The sequence below is a fragment of the Mirounga angustirostris genome, unplaced genomic scaffold (assembly GCF_029215605.1).
Source record: "Mirounga angustirostris isolate CCGP_5_RB_7025 unplaced genomic scaffold, mMirAng1.0.hap1 SCAF_12, whole genome shotgun sequence".
NCBI classification, from domain to species: Eukaryota; Metazoa; Chordata; class Mammalia; order Carnivora; family Phocidae; genus Mirounga; species Mirounga angustirostris.
Window position 1 is genome coordinate 85500692 of NW_026991720.1, and position 21045 is coordinate 85521736.

The 21045-nt window shown below is 42.9% G+C and overlaps 1 protein-coding gene across 7 annotated transcripts in view; it reads right to left on the reverse strand.

Moving 5' to 3' along the window:
- SLC26A5 (solute carrier family 26 member 5) overlaps positions 1-21045 on the reverse strand; it is a 60104-nt gene that overhangs the window by 13954 nt on the left and 25105 nt on the right. For 6 of the 7 annotated variants that reach the window (XM_064575390.1, XM_045864846.3, XM_064575391.1 and 3 more), the window contains exons 4-12: positions 18843-18982; positions 13559-13669; positions 12267-12433; positions 11536-11700; positions 9192-9344; positions 7624-7706; positions 2811-2958; positions 1476-1589; positions 581-658 (exon numbers count right to left, since the gene is read on the reverse strand). In XM_064575390.1, coding sequence (XP_064431460.1) covers positions 581-658; positions 1476-1589; positions 2811-2958; positions 7624-7706; positions 9192-9344; positions 11536-11700; positions 12267-12433; positions 13559-13669; positions 18843-18982 — 1159 coding nt within the window. The remainder of the gene's footprint in view (positions 1-580; positions 659-1475; positions 1590-2810; positions 2959-7623; positions 7707-9191; positions 9345-11535; positions 11701-12266; positions 12434-13558; positions 13670-18842; positions 18983-21045) is intronic. The other variant, XM_045864848.3, reaches the window with a different exon arrangement.

A 21045-nucleotide genomic window follows, 5' to 3' on the forward strand; every position in this document is an offset into this window, starting at 1 on the left:
ATGGTGCATGTGGAGCCATGTTCATGTTTATGAACACCTGGATTTTCAGGACTCGGTTAGCTAAAATGGGCCTTGGAAAACCAGGCTTATATCCTAGCAGCAAACCTGCATGGTGGTCAAGAGGTTCAGAATTAAACTTGGTACTCAAGGAATTATTTCACCCATGGTCTTCCTACACTATGATTTCCCCTCCTCTATACTGTCCCTGATCTCTACTACATTAAATAGATGGGCAAACATATGTCTTCGGAGTGAAGGCCATCTCAGATTTTTAATGGAAGTACAAGGTCATAGAAGATCAAAGAGAGAAGGGACCTTGGAGATTAATCAGTCCAAACCCCCACTTTGCAGATAAGGAAACAGAGACCCAGAGATGTTGAGATGGCTTTCCCAAGGTCCCAGATTGTGGGGCAGGACTGTAGATTGTCGAGTGGGATCTTGGTCCCAGCCTTGGCCCTTTCCTATACCGCTCTGATAGCGTTACAGTAAAAACCCATGAGATGGCCACAAAAATATAAACAAACAAAAGAGCAAAATCTCTACACATGGAAGCACCTCACACCAAGTCCAAACTACACACCTGGGGTAATGATTCAAAGAGGAATCCGGTGGCTAATATGACCAGCAGAATCATTAGCGAGGCCAAACAACCTGCAAGCTGAATGAGAGACGACACACAGAAGGGGCTTTTAGAAGACACGAGTAAGAGGCGGAGCAGAGGGTGATCTTAGTCTTTTGTTAATTACTGCGGAAAGGTCAAGAAAATAGGGATTCAAACAAGTCATCAATACCATTACATAAACCTATAACTCCTTCCCATTCCCCTTTCTGAAGTTTTGGTTTCTCTTATAGCTTTTAAATAGAGGCTGAAATGATGAAAAACTCTGACCGAAATGCCCTTGTCAGGGGTGAGGGAAAGGAGATAATGACCCAAGACCCACAAGGGCCAGCAGAGTCAAATGAGACTCTGTTGTCCAATGCAGTAGCCCTAGCCACGTGCAGCTATTAAATTTTTAAAATTAAAATTAAATACAACTAAAAATTCAGGTCTTGGTTGCATTTCCCACATTTCAAGTGCTCAAGGGCCACATGTGTCTAATGATTGTCGTACTGGATGATGCAAAATAGTGAACATTTCCAACACTGCAGAAAGTTCTACTGGATGGTGCTGGCATCCGGACCATCCATACCCAGCCTTAGGCTTTCATGGCAACATCCTATGTCTGAACTCTGAGGTTTACTGGTAGCAGGGAGTGTTGTGTTATTTTCTATTTAACTGGAGAATATGCCTCTTTCCTATAGATTCAGTTCCTGTGAATCGCTTCAACCATTCATGCCTTTCTCTGATTCACTACACATCTCCCTGGAGCATCAATCTTCAGACAGAGCAGCTTTGTTTGGGTTCAGAATAGAATCAGGGGATTAAAATTTACTACCCCAAATCACCGGTCCTCAGAGGCCAGTTGTATACACACCTGTGTCTTCCCTCCAGTTCCCTCCTGAACAAGGCTTCGAGACAAGGAGCATGAGATGGAGAAAGTCTGGAAGAGTGAGCCAATGGAATTGCACAGTCCCAGGGCAATGAGCTCCTTTTCCATGTGGACACAAAGCACACGAGAAGTCAGTCATTCTTCAGGAAATAAGGCACGATGGCCCATTTAAGATACATTTTCAGCAGGACAGGCTGTCTCTTCATTCTCTTTCCAGATACAAGAGTTTGTTTAGCATGAGTTTAAAATAGGGATTCTTGAATAAGATGGGAGAAAAACACTTAGAGCTTTTGTTCTCTCAGAGATAAAAGCTGCACTCACTACCTAGTCCCCACTTTCCCAAACCCACTCTTTTACACAAATGTTTTTTTTTTTTTAAAGAAAACTGCAGCAAAAAGGGACAAAATATTTATGTTATGAGTAAGTTATTGGTGTATAGAACTGTTGGCATCTTCTAAATGCCTGGACTGTTGCTCTTCAGTGAGTGCATGCCAGTGTCCTCCTGGGACCAGTGAGTGAGTGAGTCCTGCTCTCAGGGCTACTTCCAGTCTTCCTGGTTGGATCACTGTCTTGTGGGAATGTGGAGCATTTAATCTTCTCTTAGAAATACACAGTGTTTTAAAGTAGACATTGTCATGCCAAAATTATGACTCATTATATTCAGATTAAATAACTTATCTATAGATAGGTTATAAAAGGAGGTGGTGGGGCACCTAGGGGGGCTCAGTCAGTTATGCAGCTGACTCTTGATTTTGGCTCAGGTCATCTTGATCTCCGGGTTGTGATATTGAGCCCCACGTTGGGCTCCATGCTGGGCGTGGAGCCTGCTTAAGAGTCTCTCTCTCCCTCTCCTTTTGCCCCTCCCCCCATCCTTTTCAAAAAATTTTTAAAAAGTGGTGGCAAAGAATATAATGTGGAGTTTGAGTGATGAATCACATGTCCAAGTTTAATGAGCAAAGAAAAGTCTTCACAGAAATGGTTCTAGAAAAACATTTGCTTCTCAGGCTGTGAGCCTAAAAAATAGGGATAACATCTGTTGGAGTATAGCAAACTGAAAGCCTCACATCCAAGGTTACCTCTTCCTAGCAGGAACCCCACCCATGACATGAGGTAGAACTGTATCTCAGTGCTCTGATGATCTAATGCACATAAATAATGAAAAAATTGTAGTGTTGAATAAAAACATGTTTCCAGTACCCCCAATATCAAAATAGAAGTTTTTCTAACGAGACAGAGAAATCTAAATCATTTGCCTTCCATAGCACAGCAGGATGATTATACCATAATGAAATATCTGCAGGGAATGAATGGTTTTTTTACCTGATTACCATCAACCTGGTAGCCATGTTTATTTGCCAAGGTCTTGGCCATTGAGATGGTCACTGAAAATCCAACAATGGCTATGGCGATGGCATCCACGTACACAAGGTGGAAGAGGCTGGTGTCCGGGTTGGCTGGAGGCAGCAGCCTGAAAAGTCAAGCTGACTTTAACCCAAGTGTTGTGGCCACTGGGAAAAAACATGCAACTAGACAGGGGCATTTCAGAAGAGCATCACCTGCAAATGAGGTGATCAATGCTTGGATACTTATTTACTCTGGTTTGGCAAAAAGGAATGAATACCTTCTTTGACACAGAGAGGTTCTTTTTAGGGCCCAACCCTAGAGTACTGGCTTTCTACCCAAATGGGTTATCAGCAGATATCAGATGCCATTTTATTTAGAAAAGGAGTAACCTCATACCTCATGACACCCTGTATGGCATGTGTAAGTAAGACACAGAACAGGAAGAAGAGAGGGTCAGCAAAGTGCTCAGATGGCACAAGACATTTGAACCAAAGTCTGAGGGCAAGGAGGGTGTTAACAAGGGCTGTCTTAGAGGAGAACTACTGTCCAGACTACTCCCCTTTGTTATTTCAAGTAAGGTCTCTGCTTCCCAGGACCCCTTTAGGTGAGTTTCTAACATGGGGAAGGAGCAACAGAAAATTATACTCTTTGGGTCTTACCTGGTAGCCCTGGGAATCTGAAGGGACCAATGGGGAACCCAGTTTTTGTGGTCCATTCTTATAGTTTGGAACCCTTGTCCTAAAGGAACAGAACAGGGATTCCCTAGAATGGTACGGGGTAAGGGGCACTAGAGGTTTTCAAAGGCACCTGATTCAATTCAAGGCATTGGGCTAAATAATAACAACAATCAACTTACATACCATATTATTCTTTTTTACAATAACAACCATTTATTAGGTGCTTCCTCTGTGCCAGGTTCTGTGCTTATTTATCTCTGACAGCCCTGGGAGCTGGGTACCACTATATGCCCCAGTTTACAGATGAGGAAAATGAGGGATAGTGAGACTAAGCAACTTGTCCAAGGTCCGATGGCTCATGTACAAATGGCCACCAGTACAACAAAAACCATGAAGAACCTGCCTCCCTGTGCCTATTTCTCTGACTGTGTCATATCACAGTGACAAAGGGGATGTTTCAAGTTCAGGGGTAAGGGAAAGAGAAGGGGAGAAGGAAAAAAAATCCAAACATTAAGCCTACATTTCGTGCCATATGCTTGCCATACATCATCTCATCTGTCCTCACAGCAATCCTCTTAGCTAGGTGCTATTATTATCTTAATTTATAGGTGAAAAAACGTATCCTTGAAGATGTTACGTTATTTGCCCAAGATGGAGCAAGGAGTCAAGCCCAAGAGGTCTGCCTGCAAAACTTACGGTCTTTCCCTTGCACTTTGCTGCAGAAGCATTAGCCAGGAGGGAAGCCCGAGCAACAGATTTGGGAGCGCAGAAGAATAGGAGAAAAGAATGTATTTTGGAATGAGTTAAGGAAAGTAGACCAAGAAACAGCATATACTGCCATGACTGGGACCTTTAAGAGTCAACACACGGTCCTGTGTGTGTATTTGTGTGTGTGGATAGGTAAGTGCGGTAGTTTGCGTTCAAATATGGCCGCCAACAGTTCCTCCCATCCTTATCTGGGCTGCTCCTCCCATGTAGCGGGGGGGGGGGGGGGCGGGGGGGGGATCTGTGTCTCCTCCGGTGAATCTGGGCTGGTCTTGTGATTTGCTTTAGCCAACTGAATGCGGGGCGGGTGATGCTGGATGAGCCCTTTTGGCAGCCCGGCACTTCCTGCTTTTCTGTCTTGTTTCCCTGAGCCACCACATAAAAGGGTCTGGCTATCCTGCTGGAGTCACCCTGCGGGAGAAGATGCTTGCCAGCCCTCCTCCTTCCAGCCCTCCACCTGACAGATCGGACAGGGGAGTGAAGCTCACCAGGCACACCTTCAGACATCGGCAGCTGCCTGAGAGACCCCAAGTGACAGCAGGAGACCACCCAGCTCCCTACCTAGATTGTGAATTGTGAGCAAACAAACTGATTATGTTTTAAGACATTGTTTTGGAGCTGTTATTCAGCAGCAAGACTCATAGATAAATAGTATGATTATATATAGATAGGAAGTTTTATTTAAGCATTATTAAAGCATTATTTCTTTCCTGCTTGGTTTGGGGCAGAGTTCCAGAAAGGGTAGTCAAGTTATAGAAAGGTAAAACTTTAAAAAAAAATTTTTTTATTGTTATGTTAATCACCATACATTACATCATTAGTTTTTGATGTAGTGTTCCATGATTCATTGTTTGTGAAAAAAAATTTTTTTTTAAAGTATGACTCTCATACATGGAGGAAAAGCAACATATTTGGGTACAGTGCAATAGGGAAAGGGAGGTATTGGGTAGAAACTGTGGTGAATTGTATGTGAATTTTTAAAAAGGAGAAATCTAAGCATAAGAATTCACATTTAATCAAATTATTTGTGATTATTGACTAGAACTGTATATTGGATCTAGTCAAAGACGAAGGCTTAGCACATGACTAATTGTTAGAGACCCACGTGTGAGGTAACGGAAACGGCTAACAACTGAGCATTGGAAGACTGTATTCTGGGTCCAGGCTGGGATTCACTGGTGAGCCACTAAACCTCATCCACGTCTCTCCAATGTCGCCTTCTCTGATAGCCTACCTAACACAGCAATCCCAGCCCCTCCCTATCCCTTACCTGGCCTCCCTCTTCTTCACAGCACTTCTCACTGTTCATTCTCCCCGGTCCCTTCCCCCCACTGGAGAACATAAGCTTCGTGAGGGCACTTTTGTGCTTGCATGGCTGCTTTTGTTTTTAACTGCTGTGTCCCTGGCACTTAACAGGCACTTAATAAACATATGCTTAAATAAATGAACTTATCGTGTCAAATGGGGAGAGCATATATGTCAATAGTGTGATTGTGAGCACCAACGGAGATGGTGGGTATAAAAGTATTTTATAAATTATAAGTCCAAATAGAAAAGCAAGTGTTACTACCGGGTTATTCCTTAACATGGAATCATAAGTAACATGTTCATGATGGCAATCCATTGCTTCCGCCTTCAACACCTGCCCTGGGGTGGGGGGTGGACGCTAGCTTCAAGAGCAACTCCTGCCCCTGTCCTTCCCCGGGAGATTCTTAGATGGGACCAGAGACAAGGCCTGATGCAGTATGCCAGGTTCATCAATGCCCAACATCTGGGCAAACATCTGATTCTGCTCATCTGGAAAGAGAGAAGAGGATGGCAAGAGGAAGAGACAGTACAAGAGACAGAAAGACAGAGACACACAGAGAGATGCAGAGACGGCCAGAGCATGTCGGAGAGGAACAGAATGAGGTAAGAAGAGAGGCTCACAGTTATTCTAGCTCCTTCAAACATAAGGAGAATAGTAAAAAATTTTAAATGTGGGCACCTGGGTGGCTCAGTTGGTTAAGCGACTGTTTTCGGCTCAGGTCATGATCCCAGGGTCCCGGGATCGAGTCCCGCATCGGGCTCCCTGCTCAGCAGGGAGCCTGCTTCTCCCTCTAACCCCCCCCCTCTCATGTGCTCTCTCTCTCTCTCATTCTCTCTGTCTCAAATAAATAAATAAAATCTTAAAAAAAAAATTTTTTTTAAATGTAGAGTTAGGTAAAAGGGGATTGATGAAGCAAAGAAGAGATGACTCGAAACTAGAAAATCTGTTGAAATAATGAACTGTAGAACTTCCAATTCCCATGTCTTAAATGCTTCCAGGTGCACACATGAGCTCCTGTAGCTTCACAGCTGCCCTGGAGACAGGAGTCGATGATGGTGCTAACCTGACAGGGGTGGAGACTGGGGCTTTAAGAGGATAAGTGACTTGCCCGAGGTCACACAGCTAGTAAATGTCAGGCTAGATTTAGGTTATTTTGGCTCTTAATTCCTATGCCACCCGAAGAGAGATTGTAAAAACCAGCAACAGGAAACAAAAGAAAACACTACATACCACCGTTGGTGGGATTGTAAAATGGTGTACTCACTATGGAATATAGTATGGAAGTTCCTCAAAAAGTTAAAAATCGAACTAGCCTATGATCCAGCAATCCCACTTTTGGGTATGTATCCAAAAGAACTGCAGGCAGGGTCCTGAGGACATATTTGCACACCATGTTCATAGCAATAATATTCACAATAGCTAAGAGGTGGAAGCACCCCAAAGTTCCATTGTTGGGTGAATGGATAAACAAAATGTGGTGATATATATGTGTGTGTGTGTGTGTGTGTCTCCAGTGAAATTTCATTCAACTTTAAAAAGGAAGCACATTCTGTCACTTGCTACAACACAGATGAATTCTAAGGATATTATGCTGAATGAAATAAGCCAGTCGCAAAAAGACAAATAGAATTCCACTTATATAAGGTACCAAGAGTAGTTAAATTCATACAGAGAAAAAGAGTGGTGGTTGCCAGGGGTTGGGGGAGGGGAGCTAGAGTAGAGAATTCTTGTTTAATGGGTATAGAGTTTCAGATTTGCAAGATGAGAAAGTTCTGGGGATCCGTTTCACAACAATGTGAATATACTTAACATACTGAATTGTACACTTCAAAATGATTAAAATGGTAAATTTTCTGTTATGTGTTTTTTTACAATTTAAAAAAACCTGCTAAAACCCAAAAAAACGCAAAGCCTCAGCTATTTGATATGTAGGGGAAAAAAAAGAGATTTTGATTGTAAGCATACTAAAGCAGGAGTTACAAACAATAATAGATCTATTGATTATTGATGTTACTTAAAATAAAAACGGTTTTCCTACCCCAGAGGAAGTGTCCCGACGACATCCACATTGTAGGATTCTTGCAGGTTAAACCCAGCTGAAATGCCAGTCCCCATCACCACCTAGAACAGACCCAAATCCAAATGTGCCTTCATAGATGAAAATTCAAACGTGAGCTGCGAACGATTTGTTAGCCAAACCACAATCTAGTCTTTCAACTTCCAGTTTTAAGAAACAGAATTATAGGGGCGCCTGGGTGGCTCAGTTGGTTAAGCAACTGCCTTCGGCTCAGGTCATGATCCTGGAGTCCCGGGATCGAGTCCCGCATCGGGCTCCCTGCTCAGCAGGCAGTCTGCTTCTCCTTCTGACCCTCATGATCTCTCTATCTCATTCTCTCTCTCAAATAAATAAAAAAAAAGAAAAAAAAGAAAGAAAGAAACAGAATTATAGTTAGCCGCTAGCATTTCTAACTTCTCCTGATGGCTCTTTCCCCACAAAATTGCCTCGTGGCCTGGCGTTCTTTCCTCTTTATTTTGTTCTGTTCCCTGCTGGAGGTGTTTGGCCAGCTGACTGCAAACAGGAAGAGCCCTAAGACCTTCCAGGAGAGGCCTCTGCCCTTCTCACCACGATGGCATGAACAAGGGACGCTGGAGAGGGCACTGTGAGGGTGGTGCATTGACAGTGTGTCATTAGAAAATGTACGTTTGGTCCCCCAGTCTTTCTGCTGACCCCTGTCCGCGTCAGCAGCACTAGCTGTGGTTAGAGGCCTCCACCGGCCCCACAGCGGTCTCCCCGCTCAGCTACACTCGGGGTCACCGAATCTGTGCGTGAGCCTCCCTGGATGGTCAGGGCACAGATTCAGCAGGCGTGTAAAGTACAGCCCTTACTGACGAGCAATGGAAAAAATAACAGAAGGAGAAGCAAGTTTCTTCATCTTGCTATCGAACTTTCTGAGTGGGTCATACCAGGGGAGAAGGAGGGCTGGCCAGGGCAGGGAGCTAGTCCTCACTGTAATGGCGGCTGCAGGAAACCAATAATAAGGTACTGCTGTTAATAAACCATTGTGGTCATTTAAGAACGTAATAGAATATATAGTAGTTCATTGCATGTGCATTATTTTTACAATAGTTCCTAAGTTGTGAGATGTAAATACGTAGTAAGTTGTAAATATGTATTAACTACTTAATACTCTTAGGTATTTCTTTTGGCTTAGAAGCGCCAGGAACCAAGAAAGTCTGGGAACTTTGTCTCTTGCTCTTTTCAAAATGGAAACAGCTTAATTTTTTCAGGTTATTAAAGTTGTAGGTGTTCATTATAAAACAATTAGTCAATACAAATTTTGAGGAAGAAAAATCTTCCATAATCTCATCACTCAGAAATGATTCATATTACAATTTTTACGGATGGCCTTCACCTCGACTTTGAAAATCATCCCCGTCTACAATCTCATAGATTTCCTTTCTTTTAGCATATTTGTGAAAGTTCCCCTTGACATATTCTACTCTTCTCTTGGCAGAACTGGGAGAAAAAAGGTAGAACTCCCTGTTCCTCCCCTGTCTAAATCCCTCACCAAAATAGCCAGGCATCTGTGGCCAAAGTTGACTTACCGCAAAGAACTCTAAAGGAATGGGTGCAGGTAATTTCTCCTTAAATCTCTCATTAAACTCCTTGCCACCCAACAGCAAACCGAAAACCATCAGCCCGACGCCTAGAGAACACACGTTGAGGTTTCTAACATTCTGCAACACCGCAACTGTACTCTGTAACACAAGGAACACTGGATGTTACATCAAGCAGCGGCCCCTGGATAGACAGACACACTAGGGTGCTAATACACACCAGCCGTCCCATCGCTGCGCATTCCGAGTTAAAAGTTCTCAGACTGAACTCTCTCCCACTAATTAGGAGGCATTTTTACCCCGTCACATAACTTTATAGTTTTAATTATTATTATTATTTTTTTTAGAGAGAGCGAGCATGAATGAGTGAGCAGGGGAAGGGGAGAGGGAGAGAGAGAGAATCCCAAGCAGACTCCGCACTGCATTCGATCTCATGACGCTGAGAGCATGACCTGACCTGAAATTAGGAGTTAGACGTTTAACAGACTGAGCCACACAGGCACCCCTGTAGTGGTAATTGTTACCCAACAATCTTATATTACAGTGTTCTTTGATTGGGTAATGGCTCAGTGTAGTATTATCCTATTCAGAAAAGTACCCCTTAAGCTGAGTTCTGAGCATGACGAAAGATTAGGGGTTGATATCAGCAAAATAATGCAAAGGTAAATACACAGAAAAGTTTTTTATGGAGGCGAAAGGGGGAGAAAGAAGTCATAGTTAGCAGATGAAAAAGGGACCAGGTACACTTCGAAGGCAAGAGAGTGCTGAAGTTTGGACAAAGCCCAGGAGAGTTAGAAAAGAAAGTCTCCAGGGCACCTGGGTGGCTCAGCCGGTTAAGCATCTGCCTTCGGCTCAGGTCATGATCTCAGGGTCCTGGGATCGAGCCCTGCATCCGGCTCCCTGCTCAGGGGGGAGTTTTTCTCCCTCTGCCCCTCCCCCGTTCGTGTTCTCACACTCGCTCGATCTCTCTCTCTCTCTCCCTCTCGCAAAAATAAATAAATAAAATCTTTAAAAAAGAAAAAGAAAAGAAAGTCTCCTACTTTTATCCTAGGGTTGCAGCCTCAGCACCCCAAATATGGTCAGTACTCATCTGGCCCCTGGGAGAGTGGGCTACACTGAGCCCAGGCTACACACCTTGCCTGTTGATGCCTAGAGCATACTCAGGTGCTTATCTGTTCTGTTTCCTTTGTGACAAGGCACTGAGAGAAATCTCAGTGTAGGAAGCAGGTCATCGGCTACTATGGGAAACGAAGAATTTAGTTATTTAGGACATGTTCCTACAGTTTGATCCCATTCTAATCCATTGAGGACTCAATTTAAATGTCACTTCCCTATAGTGACTTTCTTAGACCCCTAATTGAAAGGTCTCCCTATTCACCTTTCATAGCCGCCTGTACTTTCCTCCATAGCACGCAATACAGTTTGCAGTTATTTATATATTTACGCAATTAATGGTTTACTGTCTTCCCACGGGACTTGGACTCCAAGAGGCAAGGGTCGTATCTGCTCACTCACTGCTGTGCCCAGCATGTGAAATGCATACAAACACCTGCAAAGACCATCAGTCCTTCTTTCCAGGACTAGCTTTAGCAGCATTTCAGAACTTTGGATACGAAGAATTGAACTGTCATTTGATTTTAGTTATTTCATAACTTCCTCTTTATCCATGGAATATTAAGAAGTAGGTTTTTTGTTTTCCAAATGTATGGGGGTTTTAAAGCTATATTTAGTTATCGATTGCTAATTATACTGCACTGTGTGAGAAAATACTGAATTTTCAGAATCTGTGATCAGTTTCAAAACGATCAGTTCCAACACGATCAGTTCTTACCATTGTTCCCTATGTGCTTGCAAATAATTTACATTTTCTCTGAGTTGGGTGCAACGGTCGACATAGATTTTATTAGATTTGATGGGTAATCGTGTTGGTTAAATCTTTTATAGATTTACTTATTTTTTTTTTTTGCCCGCTTGAGTAAGCAGTTTTAGAGAGAGATGTGTTCTCCCGTGATACCTTTAAATTATGTTAGTTCCCAAAGAGAACACAATTTGGTCTTAAGGGAAAGCATTCTTTTCAGCCAGTTGGGGTGAAGGGGCAGTCACCAAATAAAGGCCTAATCAAAAATTCCTTGTGAGGTATCACCTATTAATAAAATGAGACTTTAAGGTTTAATTCTCTGTGTAGGGTTCTCAGAAAAGTCTTAGAATAATGAGATCTTTTCCATTTTATTTTAATTCTTGGAAAAGTGAGCCTTGAAGGTGACAGAGATACAGAAGAGAAGAGAGGAAAATAAGAAGGAAAAACCAGTAAGTCGGGAAGTAGCTTACTTACATACACCACTGAAAAGATCCCACTGTACCGCTTTGTTTTCACTCCAAACAGGTATTTCAACATAGAGGTGAAGACGTGCACAGCTGCCGCGGTGGTAAACCCCCGGACCAGGGGCTCTGTGAGATATATGGCCACAAATCCAAACCTACAGACACCTAGGCAAAACTAATTTTTTTTAACGACAAAGAAACAAAGAAGTCACGTGATAGACCAGGAAGTGAAAACCAACAGAAAACATACAAAAGTTCTTTCTGGACCACTTTCTAACACTACAGTCTTGCCTCTGCAGCAGTTAAGTAGCTCCCAAGTGAAACACCTGTTATACAGAAGCAGTGGAAGGTTTGGAGTGGCCTGGAGCACCCCCCCCCCCACCGGCACTGGGCACACTTATACTTTCCCTGGTCCTCAGAACTGGGGGCATGTTGAGTCAATGTCACCTCCTGTTCCTTCCAAGCAGATAAGAGAGGCCTTCTTTCCATTACTAATCAACCCTGCTTTAAACTCTTCTTGCTTTTGGAATCTCTAAAGGACCCAACTAAAGCTTGCTAGCTCCTAATAAATACCAACTTAAGGGAAGTGTGCAGTGGGACTGGTGTTCTGAGTGCTTTGAGCCCCGAGCTCTGGACCTCTGCTGGCTGGACCCTGCCCACCATGTAGACCAGCCCCGAAGGCTCAATAGATACTTATTAAATGAACAAATGAGAGCCCATTTCTCCACCTGTGACTATTACCTGGATGATTCCTGAAAGTAAGGTCACAGACATGGCAACTTTCACCCTCAAGGCATCTCTCACTTCTGTCCCATTGGTTGCATTCACTCCTCCTGGAATGACTATATCATCTGGTACTAATCGAACAGCCACACCGCCAATCATCAGGCTAATCACAGCAAATGGACCTGAAATAGTGAAGCATTAATTGAGGCAGTCATTTTCTGTGTATCTCCCTGGTTGTTGCCGGGTCTCAAGGAGACCCGGGTGAGGTTGATACAGCATCACTGACATGAAACTGCACTGCTCTTCAGCCTGGCGCCCCTGGGTTCCGTGTAAGCTGTGTACATACAGATCGTATTCCCTAAAAATGACCACGATGATATCTTCCATCCCATGGACTCTTCTAGAACCTGCCCATTAAGAGGTAGTCTAATTCCACTCTCCTTGAATCTGGGTGGGCTTGTGACATGCTAGTCGCCAAAACAATGCAGCAAAAGTGATGCTGTGAGGCTTCTGAAGCTCCGTAACAGAAGCTGATGCCACTGCCATCTCAGATGGAACGCTTGTTTGCGCTGGGTGTGAGCAAGCTCAATGAGGACCCCGTGGAGAGAAGGATGGAGGGAGGGGGGGAGAGAGAGAGAGTAGCTGCTTCAGCTCCTCCTTCGACTCTCAACTGCATGACAGACCCTGAGGCAGAACTGCCCAAGATGAGCGCTTCCCAAATCCTGACCCACAGGAACTGGGCAAGATAATCAAGTAAATATTTTAAGCCTCTACATTTGGGCATATTTGTTACCCAGCACCGGACATCGGAAACATTGTGTGTGTGTTTGCTGGTGGTAGCCTCATGCAGCACCAACGCTGTTATGAAGTCCATGTAAGTCTTATCCTAAATACACTGGGAAAAGTCATGTATAGTTCAGAGCCTCAAATAGGATGAAAATGTGATACATGCATAGTAATTAGGAACATGCAGTAACACTAATAAAATAAAAAAGAAAAAGAAAAACCAGATCCAAGCAAATTGTATTATGAACTAAAGTACTTATTCCCCAGATTTCAACAATTGCTCTTTACATGAGAAAATGTTTTTTTTTTTTTTTTTTTTCCCGTTATGCCAAGATTATAAGAAAGCTATTCGTTCTGGAAATCTGGGGGGAGTCTATTTTTATAAAGCACCTAGAGGGTATGCAGTAACAAAATTACTATGAAACGGATGTTCTGATAACAAACAGGCTAGTTCTTTGGCACACTGCAAAGCTGGGAAATCCAAACAGAACGGCACTAAAATATCAACTCTAAGCTTTTACCTATGGATATGTGTCTGGAGGTTCCAAAAAAACAATACATGATAACAGGGTAAAACGAAGAGTACAGGCCAAACACTGGAGGTACGGCAGCGAGCATTGCAAAGGCTAACCCTGTGGGATTGAAACCGAACAGGAGAACAGAGGGTTATATATACTCATCTCTTGGCACTTTAGGATGAAGCAGTGAAAGCCACATTAATTTAAGCAGCTGGGTCTTAACCTGCCCACCCTTGCATCCCAATCCTACACCCAGGCTGAGACCCTTTTCCCTGTCATCCCCTCTTTGCCAAGGGGTGGACATTTTTCTGTTTTATTCTTTCCCAACCTAAATAAGGGCAGAAAGTCTTACTTGACTGGTGTAGCTATAATCCGTGTTGATGGCCAAATGCTGGCTGTTTCTGTACCAGGGTGTTTCTATGGGTCTGTTGGGGATCCCTTTTCAATAAGGAACTCCCAGTTCCCAGTTCTTACACCTCTTCCAAGTTCTCTCTGCGGGCATATGTTCCTCCCTAGGCAGTCTTCTTGGGCAGGTACCTTTCAAATGAGCCAAGCCTCATTACCTTCCAGAGCACCCACTTACCCAACGGGAAAGCTTGGCACCTTTACAAGAAGCTTTGGAAGTGCAGGCCACGCCCACTGGAGGGCTTTCCATTCTGCCTACATGGGCAGTTTACACCCTTTTACCTGTAGATTTTTTTTTCTTGCAAGAATTAGGCAACAATCCCCCCAAAACTCCAGAGGACATGTGTTCAGTGCTCTTGAGTGGTTCTCTTGCAGTCACTCCTACCTTGACTTTAGGTGGAGGGGAAATGTATAGTGCTCACCTCTCTCTAGAAAATTCTCACTCCAAATTTACTATTATATCCCTGGTCCCCAAATATATCCTGTTGAAGTAATGCACTAAAGAGACGGTTTGGTGTCATTCACTCATAGTTTTGCATAGATGGTCTGGCATCCTCTTCAGAATGTGGAGACAATAAACACCCCTTGTTCTCAGCTCAGAGGGCTCAGCCAAATGTCTGGGACAACTACAAAATTCACTTAATGCATTGTCATGTCATGAAGAAAAAAATTTTAGCCAAAGAAGAGCTGGGGAAGCATCCCTATTCCATATATAATAGTATGGTCATTTTAATGTTGTCTTTTTTTTAAAAAACAAATTTCTATTTTTTATTTTTATTGCAAAGGAACGCATGCCTATAGTTTAAAAAGCCAAGCAGTACTAAAAGGCTCTGAAGAAAAGCGGGCTCTCTTCTGCCTTACCTCCAGGTTCTGCTCCCCAGAGGCACTCACTTCCAACTAGTTCAGCTGTTTTTCTACCATTTATCTCATTTATCTAAATCAACAGTTTTCAACTAAGAGGCTTTTGCTCCCCCCCCGCCCCCCTCGCCCCAGGGACATCTGGCAATGTCAGGAGACATTTTTTGTTATCATGACTGACTGAGGATGGGGGCTGTTCCTGGTATGGTGCAGGGCTGAGAGACCTTGCTCTAAAGAATGTGTTGACATTATTATTCTCAGTTTATCATTTCAGATGTTAACTACTGACTTCCTATTTTTTCAACTTCCACTTAGTTATAATATGTGATTTTTTTTCCTTTCTAAGAAGTTTTGAGATCTTCTCTTTAACCCTGGTATTCGGATATTTATTATGGTGTGCCTCGTTTTATTTTTTATTTCTTCTGCTGGGTACCTGGTGGTTTCTCGCAGTCTGAAAACTCACGTATTTCAATTCTGAAAATATTCTTTGATAGTCTCTTTTCTGTTTAACCTCTTCTTTTTGGAACTGCCAGTAGATATATGACGGAACACCAGGACTGATCCTCTCGTGTTCTCCTCTTGCCTTTCTTATTGTGCACGTATTCATCTTTTTCTTCTACTTCCAGATTTCCTCTATCTTCCAACCCATTTGACTGAATGTTTTATTCCAGCTATCATATTTTTAATTTCTATGAGCTCTTTCTTGTTCTCTGAAGGCTCCTTTTAAAAATCACATCCCAGGACACCTGGGTGGCGCAGTCGATTAAGCACCCGACTCGATTTCGGCTCAGGTCATGATCTCAGGGTCATGAGATGGAGCCCTGCGTGGGGCTCTGTGCTGTGTGAGACTGCTTGAGATTCTCCTCTGTGTCTGCCCCTTCCCCTGCTCAAGCTCTCTCTTGAAATAAATAAAATCTTTAAAATCACATCCTGTTCTTATCTCATGGGTTCAATATGTTTTCATGACTTGCTGAGAATATTACAGGGCAAATATGTTTTATTTTGCCCTCTCCATTATTTATATGCCCAATGAGGTCCTTCTTTCTTTTTGGTTTGTTTTCATCCCTGAAGCTTCATGTGCACTGGCCCCCTTTATTTACTGATGAGCTTTACTGTATGGCAATTGGGGGACCAGCCAGCATCTTGGTTGGGGAACCCCCAGTTGTCACTATCGCTTTTTTTCTCTGGGGGTGGGTCATCGTGTGCCTTGGGCTGAAGGTCTCACAGGCTCTTTGGAGCTGCACAGGGCAAAGAAGAGCCTTTGTTAGTGCAGAGGTCAATGTGTAGACTTCATTCCTCCTGCCACCTTTCAGTGCTTTCACCTGCCATCCACTGAGTGGTGTTGGTGGGGACCTGGGTGTCCATGTACTTGCTATTTATTATACAGACTTTCAACCAATCCTCTCGCTTCTAGCCATCTGCCTGACTCTTACCTTTGACAATCCTTGGGCTGCCAATTTCCCAATGTTCTGCAGGGCAGACACCCAAATACCAGCTTCCTCCACTCTGATAATTCAGTTGTCACTCGTCTATCACTTGCCATTTTTCTTCCTGCTCCATGGTGCCTGCTCTCCCATTTTCTTTGTCCTTGCTAGTTTATACCATTTCCCTCTGCTTTACCATCATTTTAGAGGGATTTTAAATTTAGAGAAAGAAGCATGTATTCAATTAAGTTCAGGAATGCATTAATTCAATGCTTAACAAAGTCTTTTTACTAATAATTTACCAACCACAAGAAATCAACTTACTATCTCTTGGATCTCTGTCTTTGCTACATTTTGGTTTTCCTATTTATCTATCTTCATTGACTAGTGATGGGCAGAAAAATACATTTTCCATACAAATTTGATTGTGCGATGACTTACATCCCTTAATGTTCAACCTACTGGATCATTCCTTCTTCCTTCCTGTAACACCACAGTTTCCTGGTTCTCCTTCCCCCTTTCCAGATGCTTCTTTTTCAGTCTCTTCTGCTGGTTCCTCCTTCTTTATTTGGTCTTCAATGTTGGACAAAGCTTGATCCTGGCTCTCTTCTCTTTCACTCCACATTCTTTTCTTGGGTGGCCCTCCATGGCTTATGTATGTCAAAGACCCCCAAACTGACATCTCTAGCCCACAGCTCTCTTTTTAGCCCATATTTTAAATATAAACATGCAATGTCTGTTTGTCTATCTCACAAGCATTTCAAATTTAACATGTTCAAATTTACCCTTCAAATTCCTCCCTCCTGCAGTCTTTATTACATCTGCAATGGGCACCTCCAACCCTCAGATGTTAGAACCAGAAATCTGAGAGTCATTCTTGACCATCTTTCTTCCTCAATGTCCCCACATCCCACTCATCAGCCCAGAAACCTTAAAGTAATTCTTGACATGCCTTTCTTCCCCATTCTCCCCTCAATCAATCCAACAGCCAATCTGGCTGACCATAAAATACAGCATGTATCTTTATAACTCTTTTCATTTTTATCACCACCACCCTAGTTCAAGATGGAAGATGGCTAACAGGTCAAAAATAAATCTGTGGAATGGCATTTTAACCCAATTAGGCACAATCCTGAGGATTTCGCTGAAGTATTAGTTTACACGATTTCACTGCAGTACTCCTGTAGCTTTTTTTGTCCCACTTGATTCAATGTCAGTTTCACTTGTTTCCCATTTCAGATGCTGAGCCTCTGTGGGCTCCCCTCCCTGCCCCCACCCCCATCTTTGAACCTGTCTCCTTCTCTGCCCTTGGGGTGTTGGTGCCAAAATGGATGTGAAAAACCATCCTATACCTGGTACAAGGCTTATGTTTAACAGATTTGGTAAATCAGTCACTTGGAAAATTAAAAATGCAACTAATTGATCATTAGGGGAAGTGGGCTTTTTTTCTTGACAAGTTGATCATTTGGTAATTAATTTTGGGGAAACTGGAGAAGGGAATAGATTCTTGGCCAACGGACCTAGAGGCTGTTCAAGCCATTATCACCTTTTCCCTATACTGAGTCCTATCACCTCTAATTGGTCTCCCCACTTTCATTCTGGTACCCCTCCCACCAACCAAATCCACTTCACCCCAACAGCAGTCCTAGTGACCCCTCAGAAAGAAATCCCAAGTGAAAGCACGGTGATGGCTTTCAGTGCACTCAGAGTGGAATCCAAAAAGTGGCCAACAAGGCTCTGCAGATCTATCACTGCCCACCTTGCTGGCCACCGGCCCCTCCTCCCCTACACCCCTAGCAAGCTGCTTTTCTAGTAATTCTTCAAACCAAATCTTCAAATACTCAATTCTTTTCCTGCTAAGTGTCTTCACACATGCTATCCTTCTGCCTCAAATGCATTTCCTCTCATTCCTTACCTGTCTCCCGCTCATCCTTCAGGGCTCAACTCAAATCTCTCTTAAAGAAGTTTCTGTGACTTACCTACTTAAGTTAGGTTTCCCTATTATTATCTTCTGGTACCCTGAATTTTCCTTCATTGTGTTTAACATCATTTGTAGTTAAAAATGTATATATGCTTCTATTTGCTTCATGATTTTCTGCCTAATTGTTAGATTCATAAGGACAAGGGGAGCTGGGTAAATGCTTGATAAACATGTACGAATAGATGAATAAATCAATGAGCATTTTCTTCAATTCTTATATCACACATAAAAATCACAGAAATGTACAGGAATTCAGCATATCCTGGTCCCTTGTAATTAGAATATGGACTTAAAAGTCAAGAACCTTAACAAGGAGAACTCCGACAACACATTCGTTGAGTGACTGGCTAACTTAGGAAGACGTAAGGCCCTGCCCAGCCAGTTCCTAGAAATATACTGATCTGCGAACTAGTATCATCATATTCTACACCTACTGTCTCTGGGCTTTTTAAGGGTTAAATATTTCTGAAGAATTCCTTTAGACAGGTAAAGGTTACTAGAATATGATAAAGACTATGAATTCACAATCATGATGAAAGTAAACAGAAAAAAGGGCAACAATTGTTTGAAGAGATGGTGGCAAGGGAAACGACACAAAGAAATAAATATACCTACTAACCTTGAGGAAGCTGAAGGACCCCTGTGCTTATACCTGAGACCAAGTCACCCAACACATACTCTTTGAACTTGTATGCTGGTAACCACTTTGTTATGGGCAGGAACATATAAATGATATTTCGTATCTTCTTAGGAGTACATCTGGGAGGACAAAAACAAAACAAAACAAAACAAAAAAACCCAGAGATAAAACGAGGAATACTTCTAAAGAATTCACACCAAGGCATTTTCCCTTCCCCATATCCTGGAGCAATAAGGGAAAATTCACATTCTGTGCTAAGGATGACCTTTCCACTCTGCAGAGATCAGAAACAAGAAGATCTGGGCGCCTGGGTGGCTCAGTTGGTTAAGCGACTGCCTTCCGCTCAGGTCATGATCCTGGAGTCCCGGGATCGGGTCCCGCATCGGGCTCCTTGCTTGGCGGGGAGTCTGCTTCTCCCTCTGACCCTCCCCCCTCTCATGTGCTCTCTCTCTCTCTCTCATTCTCTGTCAAATAATAAATAAAATCTTTATAAAAAAAATAATAAATAAATAAAGTTTCATTGGGCGCCTGGGTGGCTCAGTTGGTTAAGCGACTGCCTTCGGCTCAGGTCATGATCCTGGAGTCCTGGGATCGGGTCCCGCATCGGGTCCCGCATCGGGCTCCCTGCTCGGCGGGGAGGCTGCTTCTCCCTCTGACCCTCCCCCCTCTCATGTACTCGCTCTCTCTCATTCTCTCTCAAATAAATAAATAAAATCTTTAAAAAAAAAAAAAAAAGAAACAAGAAGATCTGCTTGTAAACTTTTTTTTTTTTTAAGGGAAACATCTGAATTGGCTCCATAATAATGCTCTACAATTTACCATGAAAAATAAGAAAAATTTAGCTTCAAAATAATTGAGATACCTTGGAAGCTATTATTTTAGCAGATGAAATCCTAATGTACTTTCTGTGTTGGTGTAAAAACCAAATGGGGGAATTATTTACTGATTGAGCAAATTTTTGAATGTGGAACCACTGACTGGCAGGCCCATTTAGTTTCCCCTGTCCTTATGAAATGAAGGAAATTTATACAAGTACTATGAGCTTTATGGATATGTAGTCAATGCTTTAGGGTCTTTGATTAGGTAAACTCAAAACACCATTTGTCACTCATGTGTTACAGCGGATTCCGTGTCTGGTTGTCTTGATTAGGTAGAACATCATGCTGATAAAACCCAGGCCTTGCATTTAATCCCTATAGAGTTCAGTTGATTTTGATACATAGACTATGTTCTGGGCCCTGGCCAGTCCTTTTGCCAGTCCATGCCAATCATCAGAGACATCACTAAATAAGAGCTGGACAGATGGGTTCCATCACCACCACGACAGCCCCAAGTTCTCCGGGTAACATGGAAGCAAGGAAGGAGTTTATTCCATTCAAAAGACAATGCATTCTTGCAGCATGCGTGGTACTTTATATCATGTCTTTAGTGGCCAAAAGTATCTGATCATCAGGTGAAGGAAGATATTAGAAGGAGATTTGGGGCAACTGTGGCAAGAGCCATGAATTTCAGTGAAACAAACTAGATTAGATGCCCATCTCCTTGTTTAGAAAATTAAGACATTAATAATAGCTACACTAATGTGGTACTTACCATGTGCCTTGGACTTTGCATATATTGACAGATTTTAACCCCCAGGAACTCTATGATGTAAGTACTATTATTACCCCCATTTTGTAGAGCAGGAAATGCAAGCACACAGTTGGTAGGTGATTGGGACTAGGCTTAAAACTCAGACAGTCTGACTCCAGTGAATACATTTTAAAACTCTCCTGGTGATCATACCTAGAGCGGAGGGTCCCTGTGAAATTTGCACGAACACAGAACATGGACGTGTCTTCCCAAGGGTCCAGAAGGGAGCAATCAAACCTAGGGAGCTCTCCAGAGACACACATGTCAGGCAACACTGATTATCAGTCCCAGGCCTGCAACATGTGTGTAAGCGTCTCCAAAGTGAGGAGTCCTAGGACACTGAGTGTCCTTGACAGCCTGGGTTGGGACTTAAATTCAGGATGTTGCCAAATGGGTAGAAGTCGGGGTGGAAAAAAAAGATAGAGTGGTTGGAACATTCCTGAGAGACGAAGAGAAGAGGTGGATATTTCAAAGGTGGTGGAGTATGGGAAAGCAGGGTATTTAGATAAACTGTTAAACGGATGCAAGTATAATCAGAATTTAATAAATA